The following is a 19,368-nucleotide window of genomic DNA, read 5'->3' as shown; positions in this document are numbered from 1 at the left end:
GCCGGCGGCGCAAGGTTCGGCACGGACGCAAACAGGACCATCTCAAACTTCAGCGCTTTCTCAGGCGGCTTCGGATGCCGGTTGGAGAACTAGCGCGCAACTTCAACAATCGTGTCAAGCCTCGTCCGGTCGTAACAGTTCCGGTTCGTATCGAGGCAAGGGGAAGGCTCCAAAAAGGGTCTCTTCCTTTGGGAAAAACTCGAAATGAATTCTTGGGACCAGTGGGAGGTTGTCTGCAGCAGGCACCACTGGTCCGACCTCTTTGGAGACGGTTGGCCCTCCCGGGTCGTCTCTCGTGGCTACCGTCTCCGTTTCCTAAGGCGACCGCGCCTGATGAGGTCACCTCCCGACATGCGGCCAAAACCAGGTCAGGAGGCCTTAATCTCTCCGGCTCTCAAGGAATTGGCAGAGAAGGGAGCGATCGAACCAGTTTGCAACGAAACTTCTCCCGGCTGGTTTTCTCGAATATTCATAGTACCAAAGGCCACAGGGGGTCAACGGACAGTGATAGATCTGTCATCCCTCAATCGGCACCTAGACATTCCAAGGTTCCGGATGACCAAGCCCAAGGACGTGATTCAAGGGCTCCGTCCGGGTCAATGGGCGGCTTCATTGGACCTGAAAGATGCTTACTTTCAGGTTCCAATTCACCCAAAATCTCGGCGATTTCTCAGGATAAAGTGGAAAGGCCGCCAGTTCCAATTCAGGTCTCTTCTATTTGGCCTCAGTACAGCCCCGTGGGTTTTCACCAAGTTGGTCAAGTCAGTTCAGAAGGTACTTCAGTCAAGGGGTGTTCGACTGTTCGTTTACCGGCCCAACAGTTCACTTATCTCGGCCAAACTTCAAGAAGCTGTAGCGGGAGTGTCCACAACCCCGAGAACAGCTCGTTACTGGTCACGGCTTCTAGGCTCCATCAGCTCCATGGGTCTGGTGGTGCCCTTAGGCCGCCTCAGAAGCAAGTGCTTGCAACAATATTTGAGGGTCTTCTGGTCTCAGTCGAAGGGCAACTGGGAGGCCTTGATTCCCGTACCTCCAACCGATCCAAGTCCGGATCTTCAGTGGTGGGCGGCAACTACGAATCTTTGGCTCGGGGTGTCACTAGCTCCGTTAGAGGCTCCAGTTCGTGTATTCACGGATGCCAGTCACCAAGGATGGCGGGCACATCTGGAGAACCGAGTCAAAGCCGGGAGATGGTCTCACTACGAGGCCACCAACCACATAAATTTCCTAGAAATGCTGGCCGTGTGGAAGGCCCTGAAGTTCTTTCACAGGAGAGTGGAGGGCCACCACGTTTGGTTAGCCACAGACAATTCAACAGTGAGGGCTTACCTTCAGAACCAAGGGGGCACTCACTCAGAAACCCTCACAGGTCTGTCGGCCAAAATTCTTCTTTGGTGCCAGACAAAGGGCGTGTCCCTGACTGTGGCACATTTAGCAGGGAAAAGGAACGTGATGGCCGATGCTCTGTCTCGTCGAGGTCAGGCTATTGCGACAGAATGGGTTCTCCACCAAGAAGTAGCCGATCGGGTTCGGGGCACGTTTGGCAATCCGCTGCTGGATCTGTTTGCCACCCGGTTCAATCGGAGGTGTCCTCTGTTTGTGTTCCCGTTTCCAGACGCGGAAGCGTGGGGGGTCTATGCCTTCTCTCTGGACTGGTCGGGGATGCATGCGTATGCGTTCCCGCCCACACCAGTCCTGCCGCGCTTACTGGATCAAATAGAGAGATCAGTCAATTGCAACATAGTTCTGGTAGCACCATGTTGGCCGGCTCAGAAATGGTTCCTACCACTTCTCAACCTACTGTGCGACAACCCCAGGATTCTTCCGAATTTCCCATCGCTTCTGTCTCAGGGGAACTTTTGGCATCATCCAACAGCCAGTGGTTAAATCTGCTCGCCTGGCCATTGTCCAGCGATCCTTGTCAGCTTCAGGCTTTTCAGAACAGGCTGCCTCCTTTATACGATCTAAGCGGCCATCAACAAGTACCATTTACGATGCCAAATGGAGTCATTTTGCGGATTGGTGTGCTGCAGGGGTAATTGATCCATGCTCACCCTCTGTAGCTCAATTGTACCTATTTGTAGTAAAAGGTTTGCAGGTCATAACTATTAAAGGTTACCGCTCCGCGATTTCTCATACATTGCGTCCTTCTGGATGGCCAAATGTAGCAGGGGATCATCGGATATCCCAGCTGGTTGCAGGGTTTTCTATTTCCCGGCCTCGGGTACCAAGGACAGTTCCACCATGGGATCTGTCTGTAATTTTGAAGAAGTTAATGGAGGCTCCATTTGAACCTCTTTCGGCTGTGTCATTTGCAAATTTGACAAAAAAGACTGTATTTTTGCTGTTCTTGGCTTGCTCGGCCCGTCGCTCTGAGATTCATGCGCTTTCAGTCCGACAAGGTCATATTGTCTTTGGGCCAGCGAAGGAATTTGTTTCGCTGCGGCCTGGAATTTTTGGCAAAGAACCAACGACCAGGCTCAGTTGGGCGTCAATGGCGAATTGAAGCCCTAAAACATCGAGCATCGGAGGGAGTGGTTTCTCATCAAGTGAGGTCTATGGCTACTTCCTGCGCAGCCTTTTCGGGTGCTCCGTTGGAGGAAGTCTGTCGGGCCGCCTTTTGGAATTCTCCATCGACATTCACATCATTTTATTTACGGGATGTTTCAGGCCAGTTAGGCTCATTAGCTTCACTTGGTCCTGTTGTCATGGTTCAAGGTGTCCGTTCTTTCCGATCGGACCCTTTAGTGTAGAATATTTATGTTGCATTATCAGGATCACAGGGGGTGTATCCTTGTACATAGTTTGGGCTCATATCTGCAAGTATTAATTTCGCAAAATTCTGGGGGGGGGCCCCTGAGCTGGACGGACTCACTGTGGCCAACCGGTCTTCCCTGTGCTACAGTGCTCCATTCCGTGCTTGGGTAAGTGCTCTCTTTTTCCCTCTTACCTTACGTTTGAGCGGTGGTTTTTCTATCTACCTTTCCCACCATCCTTGTGCTAGGCCTGTCTAGCAAAAACCATAGGAAAGGGTACAGTACTCGACGGAAATATTACAATTTTTGGAACTAAAATTTGTATTTCCGAGTAGTACTTACCCTTTCCTAATCCCGCCCACCTGCCCCGCATAGCTGTTTTTTTTTTGGTTTGCTATGACGTAAAAAGATGGCGGATTTCGCCGGTGGCTAAATGCAATACCGCAGGGCCGGGTCGTATAGAAAAACCATTGGCGATCAATCCAAATTTAGAAAATATTGGCAAAAACCATAGGAAAGGGTAAGTACTACTTGGTAATAGAAATTTTAGTTCCAAAAATTGTAATTTTCATTGAAAACGAATAGAGAACCGGTGTGTCAACAAGGCACAAACATCGACTGTTGAACCAATAGTGTTGATTTTTGGTGTCATGGTTTGGCTTAATGAGTTCTCGAGCCCACAAAAATTTCATAGTGATCGAGCTATTTTCAGGGGACTTATAATTGAAAAACACCTAAAAACCCTGCTTTTTAGCACTAAGTAATGGCACATTTTCACATATGAGAATTTTCATACTTGGAATTGAAATATAGAAAAGTTCATCCTTCCTGGAAGTGTTGTCATTTTTTGTGCTACTCATCTGGATGTACTTTTCGACCTACAGGCCCTCACTTTATAAACCCCCTAAATTTTCTCACTTCTATTTATCTGAGTTGACCTTGTTACCTGAGCTACATTGAATGTGATTGGCTGTTTGTTGGATATACGGGAAATTCCGGGATCTTCTGATGTAATTGGGAAAGCCCATTGGGAAAACCCAATGTGGAACCCAAAACAAAATAGCGAGCATTTCATTCGACTAGGTATAGTATGTTCACTTATAATTTGTTCGGTGTTACGAATATAACCGAGTAGGCTATTCAATTCAATATCCAAACTAGCAAGTATGGCAATACTAATGGAGTTTTGGCTTAGATTTGTCTTGTCAATGCCTTAAAGACCTGCTAACCCGTACTGTTTAACCACGGCCGTCGGCTTTTTGTGAACCGTGTTACTACTCTGCCCTATTCAATTTTAGTACGTTCTTAGGAAGAATTGTGAGCGGTGATGAATTAATAATGGACTAGATAGTCTGTAGACAATAGCGGGCAGTGGAATGCTCTCAGCTTTTCATCCTATCAACAGTCAGTTTTTTCAACTGATTTAGAGGTGGGAGCTAGTCTTACATATACCCTTATATATATCACTATCGTACTACGGAAATCCGTGCGAAGCGATAAATAGAGAACGTACAGCATAGTTATCACATGCGTGCTGTTAAAACCAAACACAGATGAGACTGGGAGTCGTGTGTTGGGCACGTATTTTAATTCAATTCAAGGATGATAAAATCTGGAAAATGCGAGTATGATAATATCTTGTATGTATTAATCGTGTAATAAGGGGCTAAGAATTAATGAAGTGATTAGATTTAGAATAAAAGATTGTTGGTTGAAGAGTTTGTTCAGCATATCGTCAGTTGGTTTTGATTCGATAATCTATTCTACATTCGATTGCAACCCAAATTTATTTATAGTTAGTATGATATTTTTGACAATATACACTCAATGATTTGATGGTGAGCCACAGGGCTATTGGACCTTTATTCAATTTTTAAAGGGAAATTTTTTAAACAACAATTAAGTATCTTGATTGTTCATATGGTATGTATCCCCCTACGATCCATCGTCTTATGAATTGGATCAATCAGACTAAAATGGCCATCTTGTGAACATAATTGTGCTCAGAGATATCATTTTTAGCCCAAATTCTGAGGCATGAATTTCTGAACAATTTGCCTTTCTTCATTGAGACTCGTGGTGGGTATATTATGGCAAGGGATCTTGCTGGCATGTCTTTCAATCAGTCCACTTTCACGCAATTGGTGGTCATTTCACTCTAGATGTATAGAGGGAATAAAACGTTTTTGGAAACCATTAACAGGTTTTGATGTTGAGAATTCTTATGATGCCATAGGACACTTCATTATACATGGAATTGGGTTGACCGAGTTTTTTGGTCTGTTTTGGTGTGCATGGATGTGAGTTTCAAGGCCATTGGTTTCGATGATGTTTACCTGGGGGTATTGAATAGTCGAATTACGTGGATTGTATTTCTAAGTACCTGTGCATATTTTTACGCCCAATCAATTGCATAATTCTAACTCCTGACAATTTGTATGATTGTGCCGAGTTTTATGGTGATAGATGTTAGATTACAATAGCTGTTCACCAGGGGTTTGAACATGGACATTTTTAGATTGTCAAGCATTTTACCATGTTGGCATGGTGTCCCTGGAGCCCTAGTTTGGATGTGATTTGTATGAGGTGTTCCCCATATTTTTAGGAATCGCTACTAGACATAGAGTTGTCAAGATATGACTTGATACCTGGATCTTCTGTAGGCAAAATGCTGAAACAATAAAAACCCGTCTTTAGATATGACCTTCAGCAGATGCCCCAGAGTCTGGGGCCATATTTCTATGAATTGCTATCAGTCCTCCATTTTTAATCGAATCACTACTTTTTCAATGTATATTTGAGTCATGAGTCATGTGAATTTATTTTTTTGGATTTGTCCCCAGTGGGTGCCCTAAGGATGTGGGTCTATTTTTTTGAGTCAGCAATAAAGATTGAAACATATCTACAATATCAACCTTGCTTCTAATATTGGACTCCGTGCGTGATTGGAAATGATTTTTCAGTTCCACCCATATGTGATGTATGTAGCTTTCAGTAATTAGTTTGACTGAATAAATTCACTTCCGTTTTGAGTACAATGAATGGCATTGTAGTTCATTGATAATCGGTCAGGAAACGTCACATTGGCGATGAGGAAAACTTAATATCGTTCTCCATCCGAGTGTAGAAGGAATGAGTATGGCTTCTGCTTATATCGGTTCGATAAATGAGTAATCTCCGCAAAAGGAAGAATGGAAAAACTACCAATGTAGACTCGAGGCGTGGATGAGGGTAAATAAAATTGCAAATGAAAGCAAATTGGACGTCCTTCTATCAATGATTGGACCTGAAACTTTCGAACTTTTAGTAAATCTAACCATGCCAAAGGCTCCTTCGGATGAAAAATACGATGATCTCACAGCCTTGTTAGAAGCCCACCACAAACCTCCATCCACAACAATGGGTGAACGGTACAAATTTAATATGAGGCGCCAGTCCTCGTTAGAGACTTTGTCAGAATACATTGTAGCGCTGAAGAAACTTGCTTTGTCGTGTGAGTTTGGAGGATCCCTGGAGAATCAACTCTGAGATCGGTTTGTCGCTGGAATTAGAAGCGAACCAATCCGCAAAAAACTACTTGGTTCGTCAAAATTAGTTTGGAAAGACGCATGGAGATGTCAGTCGGGTCGACTTCAAATCCCAGTGAAGGCGATGTTAATATGGTCAAATCGCGTACCGGTAATAATAATAATAACTTTGGTAGAAAGCCGCAGATTAATCAACAGTGATAATCGGTCAGGAAATGTCACATTTCACATAGATCACTTATTTCCCTGTAGTGAAAATTTTGATATTTTTGTCAATGAGGTTAGAGTTAATCTTTTGGTAGATACAGGCGCATCAGCCACAATTTTTTCTGAGAGTTTATATAAAGAGAAATTTTCTGACATAAAATTGTCAAGGTCAAATGTAAAACTTGCTAGTTACTCAGGTGAAAATATCACTGTGTTAGGTTCTTTTCAGGCTTTGGTTGAATATAAAGGTCAGAAATACTATCTGCCTGTTATTGTTGTAAAGGCGGTGAACAAGCCTCCTCTTTTAGGCAGAAATTGGCTTAGCATTATTAAACTAAACTGGTCTGAATTATTCTCTGTAACTTCATTTGATGTCAATGATTACAAAGGTCAAGTGCCAAGGTTGGTCGATGAGTACAGAGATATTTTTCAAGCTCATAAAGAGCCAATCAAGGGTTACACTGCAGAGATAGATCTTAAACAGGAAACCGATGGTATATTTTTCAGAGCTAGATCTATACCGTATGCATTATTAGACAAGGTAGAAAACAATCTTAAAAGATCTGTTGAAATGAATGTTATGAGTAGAGTTGAGACTAGCAAATACTCAAGTCCAATTGTATTTGTCCCAAAAAAAGGATGACAATGTGAGAATTTGTGGTGATTTTAAGGTGTCTATCAACAATTTGATAGATAGTGATCCTTATCCCCTGCCAACACCAGAGGACATTTTCTCAAAACTAAATGGTTGTAAATACTTTTCAAAGATCGATCTTTCAAACGCGTATCTTCAATTGGAATTATCTGATAAGTCCAGAGAATTATGCACTGTTAATACACCATTTGGTCTTTTTAGGTACAACCGTTTACCATTTGGAGTTAAAACGTCTCCAGCTATTTTTCAGAGATTTATGGGCAAACTGCTTGTAGGTATTCCGCAGGCAGCAGCAAGCCAAGACGATATATTGCTTGCTACTGTTACTGCAGAAGAACATGTGAGATTGTTGAGAGAAATTTTTAGTAGATTACGTAAACATAATGTTACTGCAAGTTCTAGAAAGTCTCGGTTATTTGTATCTGAAGAAGAGTATTTAGGTCACAATGTAGATAGTGAAGGTATTCATCCAACATCCAAGAATGTTGAAGCTATACATGCAGTACCTAGTCCTAGTAGTGTTTCTGAGTTGCGTACTTACCTTGGCATGTTGAATCATTATGGTAAATTCTTACCAAACCTGTCTACGTTATTGTATCCTTTACATCAACTTCTCAAAAAGGATGATAAATATGTGTGGAGTTCAGAATGTGAAAAGGCATTTTTAGAGTCAAAAAGGTTGTTGACAAGTAACCAGTTATTAGTACATTTTGACCCCAAGGCAGAGCTAGTTCTAGGCTGTGATGCGAGTCCATATGGTATAGGTGCGATTCTTTCTAAAAGGTTTCCAGATGGATCAGAGAAACCCATAGCATATGGTAATCGTAGTTTGACTCCTGCAGAACACAACTACTCCCAAATTGAACGTGAAGCTCTTTCAATCATTTATGGAGTCAAACACTTCCACAAATATCTATACGATAGAAAGTTTCTGTTGGTCACCGACCACAAACCTCTTGTAACAATTTTTGGTTCAAAAACAGGAGTTCCGGCCCTGGCAGCTCTGCGTCTGCAAAGGTGGTCACTTATTTTAATGGCATACGATTACGAAATTGTACATAGAAGTGGTAAAGATCATGAAAACTGTGATATGTTGTCTAGATTTCCTAATCCTAATGCTAAGATGGAAGCAGTGGAACTGGATATTAATTATTTTACGTATGCGAATATGTTACCTATTAATGCTGCAGACATTGAGTCTGAGACTAGAAAAGATCCAACAATGTCAAAAGTTTATCAATATATACTTAATGGTTGGCCTAATCACTGCAACGATCCTGATATTTTGCCTTATTTTAGGCGCAGAAATGAATTATCTGTAGATCAGGGTTGCATACTTTGGGGAATGAGAGTTGTTATACCACCAAAGTTCAAACAGATCATGTTGGATGAGTTGCACTCGGAACATTTTGGTATTGTTGGTATCAAGTCTTTAGCTAGAAATTATTTGTGGTATCCTGGCATTGATCAAGATATTGAAAATTTAGTACAAAACTGTCAATTGTGTCTTAGTATGAGAAATGCTCCGGTTAAGGTACCTTTGTTGCCATGGCGACCAACAAATGGTCCATGGGATAGGATTCATATAGATTTTGGTGAACTTGAAGGCAAACATTACCTCATTATTGTTGATAGTTTCTCTAAATGGTTGGAATGTTTTATGATGTCATCAACAGCTGCACCAAAAGTAATTGATACCTTGAGAAGTGTTTTTGCTCATGAGGGATTACCTAAGGAGTTGGTCAGTGACAATGGGCCCCCATTCAATTCGGAGGAATTCCATGACTTCTTATGTAATAATGGTGTCAAATATACACCAGTACCTGTTTATAGCCCAAGCTCAAATGGGGCGGCCGAAAGGTCAGTACAAATAGTTAAACGAGCGCTCAAGAAACACATTTTGATGCAGCGAGTCGATAAGGTTGATCCCTCGAAATTACTGGATAACTTTTTGTTCATGTATCGAACAACACCACACTCGATAACAGGTAGATCTCCAGCTGAACTTTTCAGGAAACTTCAGTTAAGATCTAGGCTGTCACTTATTAAACCTAATATGTATACCAAAATTTGTGCAAAGCAGGATATTCAGAGGAGATATCATGATTCTGTATTATCAAAACCTAGAGAGTTTGTTGAGAAACAAAATGTTATGGTAAAATCTAATGTGAGAGGTCTTGAAAAATACTTTCGAGGTGTAATCATTCACAGGAAAGGTCTTCTTACCTACCTAGTTATGGTTGGTGGCAGATATCGTTATTGTCACATAGATCACTTATTTCCCTGTAGTGAAAATGTTCATGTAAATAGTAGTTGTGTGGATGATGTAGATAATCGACAATATGATATGCCTAGTGTTACTGTACCAACGGTACCTCCAGTCAGTACTGATCTGGGTACTCAACAAGGTTCAAACCCAGATGTCGAAAGTGGAGTTAGAAACTCAGGTGATTTGGTTGAAGTTTCTGATCAACCCCAAGCCCATAGTATTCCTATAAGTGTCAGGAAATCCTGTCGTGTTTCTGTACCACCTAAGAAGCTGATCAAAGAAACTTAAATGTGGTTTTATTATGTCAGTTTTTCTTTTATTACACTTACAAGATGTTAATATGGAGCTTATGCATTTTAAGATAATGCTTAGTTTTTTTTAACTGGTGTGGAGAGTGTGATGTATGTAGCTTTCGGTAATTAGTTTGACTGAATAAATTCACTTCCGTTTTGAGTACAATGAATGGCATTGTAGTTCATTGATAATCGGTCAGGAAACGTCACACCATACTATGAATTTTTTTCATATTTCTAGCTGAACTCATTGTTTAAAGTCTACATGGTATTTCAGGTTGACTCGAACAATCGTAAACAAAAATTTCGTGAGGAAGATATCAAAGTTACCAATCAAAAAAGTTTACCGGTAAGATGTGTGCTTATACATTTATTTACCAAAAAATCATAAAGAGATATCAGGTGGTTTTTGTGTGGCAGCTTTGCTTTTTGGTTTAACTTTGTCAGCAGTATGAGGTTGGCATTGAGCCAATTCATGTAGAATCGCGGTACGTTTTTTTATGTGAGCATTTTTTTCATTGGTTCTCGGGTTAAACAACGTATAATCGATGCGATTGAAGACATGACGAACCTCTGACGATGACATGGTCAACTTTGTTTAAATTCGACGAAAAACTGTTTTCTTCGTCTCTATTGTTTGGACCTTCGGCACTCGCGAGTACTGACGCCTACCCCGTCAGCTGGTTCCTATGTGTAACTCAAGAAAAAAAAACTGCAAATTTTATAGGTCGGCGTTCTCATCTCTGAAAATTAATCTTTTGGGTTCGCTGTGTGGGTGGCACTTGTAAAATCTTTAAATCGCTACTTGTCCTACAATTATTATCCAATCTTGACAGAATTTGGTATGTCAATATTTTTGGCCATGGGCTGTGTTGCTGAGCCATTTTCCCAATCTGATATCTCGGGGGCGCTGTACATGTCACACTTGTAAAATCTTTCAATTGCTACTTGTCCTACAATCATTATCTAAAATTAACAAAGCTTGGTATGTAGATACTATGGGCCAAGCGCTAAAAAGTTTTAGAGCCTTTTTTCTGGATTTGAACTCTTGAGAGTGCTGTGTAGGTGGTCCTTGTAAAATCTTATAAAACAACGCAGCTGTATCAGCCGATAGGCTGCTTGTTAATCAATTTATATCACATAAGAAATCATTCAGCATCTATGTTCACACAACGTATATAAAATAAAAGTAGTATTGATTTCTCTGCCCAGTACATTATATTCATGTCAGTGAGTTGCTACGGACCAGGTATATTCATCATGCAGTTAGACCAGACTTTGCTCTGGTCAACTTCAATATTGCAACTGTTGAGTAGAACCCCAGAATTTTGTACAGTAGAATGTTTGGTCATGAAATAGATCATTCACCTTCATGCATATTGTGCATATTTTTCAGGAATTTCACCAACAGTTTGGAAAACCTGGAGCTGGGGCTCCATTACGGAGTGAATCGGGTAAAATAGTTACAGAGGTTCATGGAGATCCACTCATCAGAATGCACATTGGACAAAATGAACAAATTAAAGCAAATATTGGAAACGCAGTTCGGTATTCATCAGATAAGCTTGCATCTGATCAATATGCTAAAGCTTTAGGTGAGAGAAATATTTCATCATGGTTTCCACACAGGGGAAAATGGGAATAAGTCTGCTTCTTGGATTTCAAATTTCCCGATCAGAAAAAGTTTTTGTTTTTGGTGGTATCCCTTGCAAATCGGGAAAAGTATTTATTTTTGTGTATTTCTTGATCACATTAAGTTTTATTTTCATTTTCTATAGAGACGGGCATCTGACAATTTCCATCATTCCGAAACATCATGATTTCCTACGTATCATAAACCAATGTCAATTCAATTCAATTTTATTCAACAACATTTATCAACCCGCCAGTATCTCAACTACAGCTGCTAGCTCTACCTACAAAACGGATTTAATATTTAATTGTAATTTTTTTAGAAAACCAGCTGGTTGAACGTGCAACTCATGAACAAGAAGCGAGAATTGAAGAACTAAAAAAAGAAATTGAAACGGTATGAAATCTGGATATATCCAGTTTAACTCTAGGCCATCCGGTTTTAACCCTTTTAGTGCTGACTAACTGATACCCTATAGTGCTGGAGAAAATTTGAAAATTTTGATTAATTCCACCCTAGTGTGTTGAATAATGGGAATACTGCTATAGTGCATCTACACCGTGATCCGGTGCATTGTTAGTTACTGCTATTTCACTATGTTTGACAAGTGCTGCCATTTTTCAATAGAGATAAAAACTAATTACTAATTACATAAATACACTGCAGTGCGGTGTACTAGCAAAATCCATCACCGATTTTTACACCGCAATGCGGTGTAGATGCACTGAACGGGTTAACTCTGGATGGCTCCATTTTAACTCCAGGGCCCTCCAGTTTCAAATCCATATGCCTTCTATTTTGGCCCCGGTTTTGATTAAGTGCCCTCAAGTCAAAATTCCTAAGGGATAAACTGATTAGTCTTTAGAGTTTATGTGTGGTTCGATCTTCATACATCATGCATAAAAATTGAGAATTTATTGTTAGATTTTGATTAAGTTTGAGTAGAAATCCAGCGTTGACGTCATACTGTACACAAGCGATCCTGGCACATTATGGTGGAATTCAGCTTGCCACAGTAATGTTGCCGGTACCCCATTCTCATATTGAATTTTATATTTATGGCCTTTCACTTTAGCGAAGTCCTTTTTTCTAGTGCATATGAGACTTTCCTCCTTTGGTGCAAAATAACTTATGAACGAGGCTTAGTTTCTCTTCGTTACTTTCAAAACAGTTCAATGCAGTGATAAAACCTCTTGCCCTGTTGAATTTCATCAGAATGCGTTGCTTATTTGTTAATTTAGTTATTTATTTGGTGTTGGAACTACATTTCCTTTCGGAAGAACACATGCACTGTTATGTTTATTCATGTTTCACACACATGTGCGTCAAACCGACTTGCAGCTATGCAGTGTATTGATTTGTTCACTAGGCTAGATACATGCATTTATATGGAAGGCGTGCCTCGCGTGTGGCCTAGTATAAGTTTTCCAGGTTCAACTGCCAGGTTCGTTGCGGGCTGTTTGAGCAGTAAATAGCAGTGAATTGAAAAAAATGATTCACGACCAAGAAAAGCAGTGTACTTTTATAGAAGGGCAGTGAAATTGGGAAAGGGGGCGCTGAATCATGGAAATTGTTCAATTTACAAAAGTTAATTGTCTAACAAACTTCATGCACAGTGTACATAATAAAATCATTCAATATTCAGCCACCCTCTAATATGTGACATCATATGAATTTTAGGCCATCCCAAAATAATGGTCTGTTTGCCGTAACCCGACCAACCCGACTTCAAAGGTACCGAGTGAAAACTTTTTTCTTGGATTCATTGAAATAAATTTTATTTTTGATAAAAACGGCCGACCGACCCACTGCCGACTATGAGCTACGTATGTTTGAATTCAAGTGTTCATCGTGTGAAAACATGCCTTGACATGTGGCCTAGTTTAAGTTTTCCAGGAAACTGGCAGTGTTCCAATAAGCTGCCATTCATTCTAATGCTGGTAACGTAAAAGCGCGCACATATTCAATGTACTGTTTCATTTTTAACACAGGGATGACGCTCTGGACGAAGTTATAATTTTAGAATAATTCTTGAAATCTACGCTATTAGACAAATTTCCTGTGCACAACGTAGATGATTTTTTTTGCGATATTGTTTCCACGAAAAAAGCCCAAAGGTGAAAAATTTGTTTTTTCGGCCCAAACATTTTGCAAAAAAAAAATTTCTAAGTACCTACCGACTCATCCTGAAAAGTTGAGTCGGTGTTGCGGCAGCCAGACAATTATTTTGGGATGGCCTTATTTGAATTTTTTTTCATATTGTGAAACATATTTGTTTGAAAATATAAAATAGTTTCCCTGCCGCGCCTACGTACCTGTACCCTACAAAATTGTGGACGTGGACCGTAAACAAATGTATATCTTTGGTCTTATTGACTACAAAATAATTCTTTGAGAAAGATAAAATGCAATATAAACTTGTGGAACTTTGAAGTCACTAATTAAAAAGATTTTTCAAGCAATGCCCTTATTCCAAACAACCTCTAGCTTTCAAGGTAAACCACACTTTGCCCATGGGCAATTTATTCTGCCAAATACTTCATGCTGAAGATAAGTATGCATTTCGATTCATAATTTGAAAAAAAGAAAATTTCTATCTTGATATTATCCGTGCTTATTTCCGATTTAATTATCTGCAAAAGTCAGTTTTCTCCCAACATTTGAATCAATCCAATAGTTTTCACTCTACTTTTGGTTTTTCTGCAGTCCTTCCAAAAGTTTCATAGAAAAAACTCTCAAGAAAATTAGGCATGTTCTCTCCCAATTTTGAAAACTTAGGTGATAATGAAAATTCATATTTCATATTTTATATTTCCTCTTCGCCCTTACAGTTTCAAGGGTACAGTATAACTCACTTAATTCAGATCGTTTTTATTCGCATTCTCACTAATTTCGGACTAAAATTCCATGAAGTTATTTCAGTTCAAATGAGAGCACATAATTGGGGTAATCAAAATGGCCGATCTGTTCAAATCAGCATAATTTTGCGGGGTCGGTTTATGCTCAAATCAAGGACTTAATTATGGACTTAAACAAACTGAAGTTAATTATACGGTATGTTAAAATTCTGCAGTTGACTACAGAAAATTTTCATATATTTCCTGTATCATAGGACTTTTTGAATTAAAAATTTGACTTTTGGTATCGGGTTCGGACTTCGTACTTAAGTACTCAAGTACTACGCCTACTGACTGCCAAGTGACCGCCCGACAACTACATGCATACCGTGTACTATTTATAGTTCGCCAAACCACTATTCATAGCTTGCCAAACTGCAGTTAATCCATCTAAATCCATGTGTTCTATCATTAAAGTGTTTAAAGTTTGTGCGTCCAAGTGCGCCTGTGATCTCGGAACGTCAGTTCAAACCCATACATCGTAAACGATAAACGACAAACGATGTCCAACCTTGGAAATCAAGTACTTTAACGTCGTACTTAAACAAAGTAGTGCCATGCATACATTTTTGAAATAGCGCTTTACATAGGCCTATTCTCTGATTTAGTTGTTTATTTCCGTATATAGTTATTGGGAGATATATTTTGTCGTTTATTGCCCGAAAGTTTGGTATTTTCTTGGTGTGTGTGTCAGTGGATTAATTGGATGTTTACACATCGGTGATATAGACTCGGCGAGTACACGTGCTACATCGATTCAATATAAGCCAAACAGAATTCCGAGCAGCTCGTATTTGCGCGGATCTACTAATGATCGAAACCGTGCAGTGATTACCGAGCAGCATGTTTTGCGTTGTTGTACAATAAAAGCAAGCAGAATGCCCGAGCAGTATACCGAGCAGCACAGTTGCTCGGCCGCGTAAGTTCCGAGCAATCTTTTGAAAACGGGCATTATAGCTCTTATTTTTCCTGAACTTATCCGCTTGTGGTCTTTTGTCACAGTTCTCTTGCTAGTTAATCTCAAAATTCAAAGAATATGCAAATTCACTTTTAATGTGAGAAATTCATCACTTTTCTTAAAGGGTCACTTTTGTTTGTACCCGGATTAGCTAACCTCCTATTTATTTTTCAAACCAAAAGTATTGTCTTACTACTATGTAATGATGTTGAAGTGAATCCGGGTCTAACTAAATTAAAAATCCTTTATACTAATATTAATAGCATTGGAGCCCATGAGCTTACAAGATTTGATGTATTAAAGAGTGTGCTATCAGACCATTGTATTTCCATTGCGGCGATTAGTGAAACTGGCAATATAGAGCAAGAGCTTAATGAATATTGATATACCAGATTACGAAATTGTTGACTTCACAAAAGAGAATCAAGGCATGATGATTTATTGCCATTCTTCTATCAGTTGTAATATCAAACCTGGCGTACACCTAGGCATTAGATATGGGTCGTGGATCTCATTCAAACTAAACTACAAAACTGTAAACATTGGTTTCTATTATAAATCGCCCTCCCAATCACCTGAACAGAGATCGTTCTTTCTTGACCATATTTCAGCTTTCGTAAAAAATGCGCAAGCGCGTAATGACCCTACGAGGAATGCAGTTGTACTCATGGGCGATTTTAACTCTAAGCACTCCTTTTGGTGTCCATCCGATATTACTGACACTTTTCTCTGTTATTTGACATAAGATTTTTAATTAGTTTTGTAACTTGCTCAGTCAGTCAGAAATTTGTTGCACTTTCCTGAGTTTGCTAAAAGAAAGAATGAATTTATTTCTGAAAGAAGAAATTGAAGGAATTCTGTAAAATAATTATCATTTTCCCGCCTGATGTCATATCGGGATATCCCTTGACTTTTGCGCACCGATATGGCTGTGGTGATCGGCCTTTCTAAAAAAAGAATTCTTACTTGTTGAGGTGTGCCCCTACTTGTTGTATTGTAGGCCTATATCGTAGGCCTAAAAAACATTTTTTGATGTAATTTAAATGAACAACCTATATTTGGTTATGATATGAGGCCTGGGGAATGACATAAAACCAGCACTTATGCGCGTAAGCATCTAAGATTTGTGTTCCGAAAACCGGTTCATCATGTATCACGTGACTAATACAGTTTTCCGATCCTCGCTTTAAAAGTTAACAACTTAATGAAATTAATTCTTGTCATCTGATTTACTCAAACTAAAATTCAGAGAATGATGAGAAAGATTAATAAGCATCTTGTACTGAGCTGAAAATTCCATGTTGATGCGCGGTGTAGTTTGTAATATTTACTGCGGAGCTGTGATGATAGCGCCCTCGATTTAGTAACACGTGTAGCTCACCAAAATCAACGAAGCCGTTAATCTTGAGATAAAGGATAATCTATTGATAGAAAAAGATTCTTTTGAAAATATTCGAACTAAAATTAATTATGCATACACCCAAGGTCATGTTGATGTTTGTATCGATATGCAGATGAATTTTAGACAATACTAATTTGCATTAAAAAACACGGTACTGGTTGACCAACATTATGTAGTTGAAGTCTAACATATGCATTGATGCGAATTGTTTGCTAGGACCCTGCCTCTGTGCGGGTATCGTCTCGGTGACCCTACGTCATACTTGCACGACAATATAATGTCAAGGTATGTTGATGAGAAGATTACGCAACAGAGTAGCTGTGAATTGGCGCGCCAACTATGAGGGAATGTAGACTGTGACATCGTATCGGTGTACAAATTGCATTCTCACGTGGCAGTGGCCTGGTGGTATACATTTTGTAGTTCACAACTGTCACTGAGTGTCTTCGATCGGAATTGTTTCTAACCTGACCACATAGAAAGATTCTTTCTAGTTAAGATTGTGAAAGTAGACATTCTTTGTGAAGTTAAGATTACTATGTCGAGAAAGAGCAAGGATGGGATTCAGACATGCCAGTACCACTAAAGAATTGCGTGTTTAGAGTCATGAAGATGAATACAGCCAGCTATTTCTACATGTTTATTCCTTTTCGAGAAAGGAAGCCAATTTGCTTTATTGCTAGCTGTCCAGACCATTCTACTCCTACGAAATAAATGCTACTGATCTTATGAACTGAGTACTGACGATTCTTATGGTAAAAATTAGAAAATACTGATTGTGATATTAAAATACTGAAAATGTTGCTAAAGAAAATGTTACTGAAAATGAGTTCAAAATATTAGAAAAAAAAACGGAAATTTTAACCGAAAATACTGAAAGTGGTTAACCTAATGTTGGCACGTATGCAAGCGCGCATATTCTCAATCTTTAAAATAATGATTAGGCCTATAATGAAATCTTTATGCTTAATAAATGCTTAAAATCTAGAATATGTATACTGACTATTAATTTTGATACTGGATTTAACATACACCATCACATAGATTTTGGAAAGTCCATGTTGAGAGTTTTGTTTCTTGTTCTATTTACATTGGTACCAATGCATATTTCTAATCGCTTTTAATCGCATAGTTGTAGCTCATGAGATGCTTTATGGTGAGTTTGATGGTCAGTGACTTTTGTATGTGGTCATGGCATTGAATAGTAGAATGATCTAGTATTTCAACATCATATTGGTACCTAGGCACACATTGTTATCCGAATCAATTGCAAAATAGTCGCTCATGACATGTTCTATGATTAGGGAGAGTTTTAACTGGTTTCTGTGTATGTTGGCAATTGTTAGATTGTTGAGCATTTTAAACCACTTCACACATGGATGTGTCCTCCTTGACCTCTAGGTTCAAACATGTCTGCTGCAAATGTGCAGAAAACCTATTATCCCAGATTTCCAGCTATATTTTGAATATTATTTTTGTCCTATTTAAATGTAGTTACGTCATGATCCATATGGTAAACCTGGTGCTGGTGCTCCAAATAGGTCACAATCAGGTAATGAAAACTGTCAACATAAAACTAGACCTAATTATCTAGAAATGGAACAAGGATTTACGTACAGAAATGGTGAGGTTATACACCACTGGATGGCATTGTGGTAGCTGGTGCACTGAAATTGGTGATTGGTAGGGTTTATCGTTAATGTTCGCAAAGGTTTTGGGAAATTAAATTTTTAACTAGTCACATGGCTGCCCTCTCGCAGATAACTTCAGTGTGCATGTTCTATGTAGAAGTTACATGTACGTACATATATGTTCAACGTGCATATAACAGTACATACTTCATTTCTTTAATCAAATTCAAAAGTCACTTGCAAAAATGTGTAACTCTAACGCCATTTTGCAAAATCGAAATCAGTGTTAGTCAGTATTCACATACTACTGGTATTCAGTTCCAATTAAGTCAATCACTTGTCTCGACTTACAATACTGCTTTCAACTCAGTACTTACTAATCACTACAGTAAACTGCATGTTACTGTTGAAGTTCAGTTCCCTGTGTCGAAACATGCAAGTTTTTCTGTTGTATGTAGTTCCATTTTGCAATTGCATTGTTGTCAAAATGATGTATCATATTTAAATACTCATTAACAATTTACAACCTCTACTAAATATTCCTTATTGCTGATATGTGTTCTCAATTAACGCTTGGATGGATAAATGTATTGCATTTATTCCAACTTATAATATATTCACTCGAGTGGCTAAAATCTTTGGATTTATATGGTAAGCCAGTTCCACATCTTTGAGTTTTACTATCATTAAGTTAAGGTACTAGTTTTAATTCAGAGTACTACTCACAACTGGAACTTGGTGAATGGTTTTTATTAACTGTTTGCAAATTTATTCTGTATTTAGGAAAACGTTTGTATTTGAGATGTAAAACTTTATTGTCTAAAGATCCACGAGATTTAGTTAGATTTCATGAAGGTGACCCTCTTTCCATTCTCAGTAAGAGGCCATTGATAGAGTATGTACATTGTACTTTCACCCAAAATTTAGGTATTCTTAAGCCAAAAGTAGGTATTCATTTATTGTAAGTCACATTTCGAAATTTGCCAATTTGAACCTTTCTACATAGGAGGAAACTGGTGAAAAATTTTAAGCCAATACCTTCTGTGCTAGAAGCATTTTGTACCACAAAAATTACATATATCACTCTCCTCTCTAACATTATCTACTCAGGAGAAGATGCTCTCTCTTGTAGTTTTGTAC

General features: G+C 39.1%; 1 protein-coding gene across 7 annotated transcripts in view; it reads left to right on the top strand.

Annotated features, from left to right (window-relative positions):
• LOC141907612 (uncharacterized) overlaps window positions 1-19,368 on the top strand; it is a 130,980-nt gene that overhangs the window by 65,364 nt on the left and 46,248 nt on the right. For all 7 annotated transcript variants that reach the window (XM_074797313.1, XM_074797312.1, XM_074797318.1 and 4 more), the window contains 4 exons: window positions 9,985-10,056; window positions 11,104-11,302; window positions 11,663-11,736; window positions 18,092-18,149. In XM_074797313.1, coding sequence (XP_074653414.1) covers window positions 9,985-10,056; window positions 11,104-11,302; window positions 11,663-11,736; window positions 18,092-18,149 — 403 coding nt within the window. The remainder of the gene's footprint in view (window positions 1-9,984; window positions 10,057-11,103; window positions 11,303-11,662; window positions 11,737-18,091; window positions 18,150-19,368) is intronic.

This window comes from Tubulanus polymorphus, chromosome 6 (assembly GCF_964204645.1).
Source record: "Tubulanus polymorphus chromosome 6, tnTubPoly1.2, whole genome shotgun sequence".
Taxonomy (NCBI): Eukaryota; Metazoa; Nemertea; class Palaeonemertea; order Tubulaniformes; family Tubulanidae; genus Tubulanus; species Tubulanus polymorphus.
Note: the sequence above shows the minus strand (reverse complement) of the source record. Positions and strands in the feature narration are given on the sequence as shown.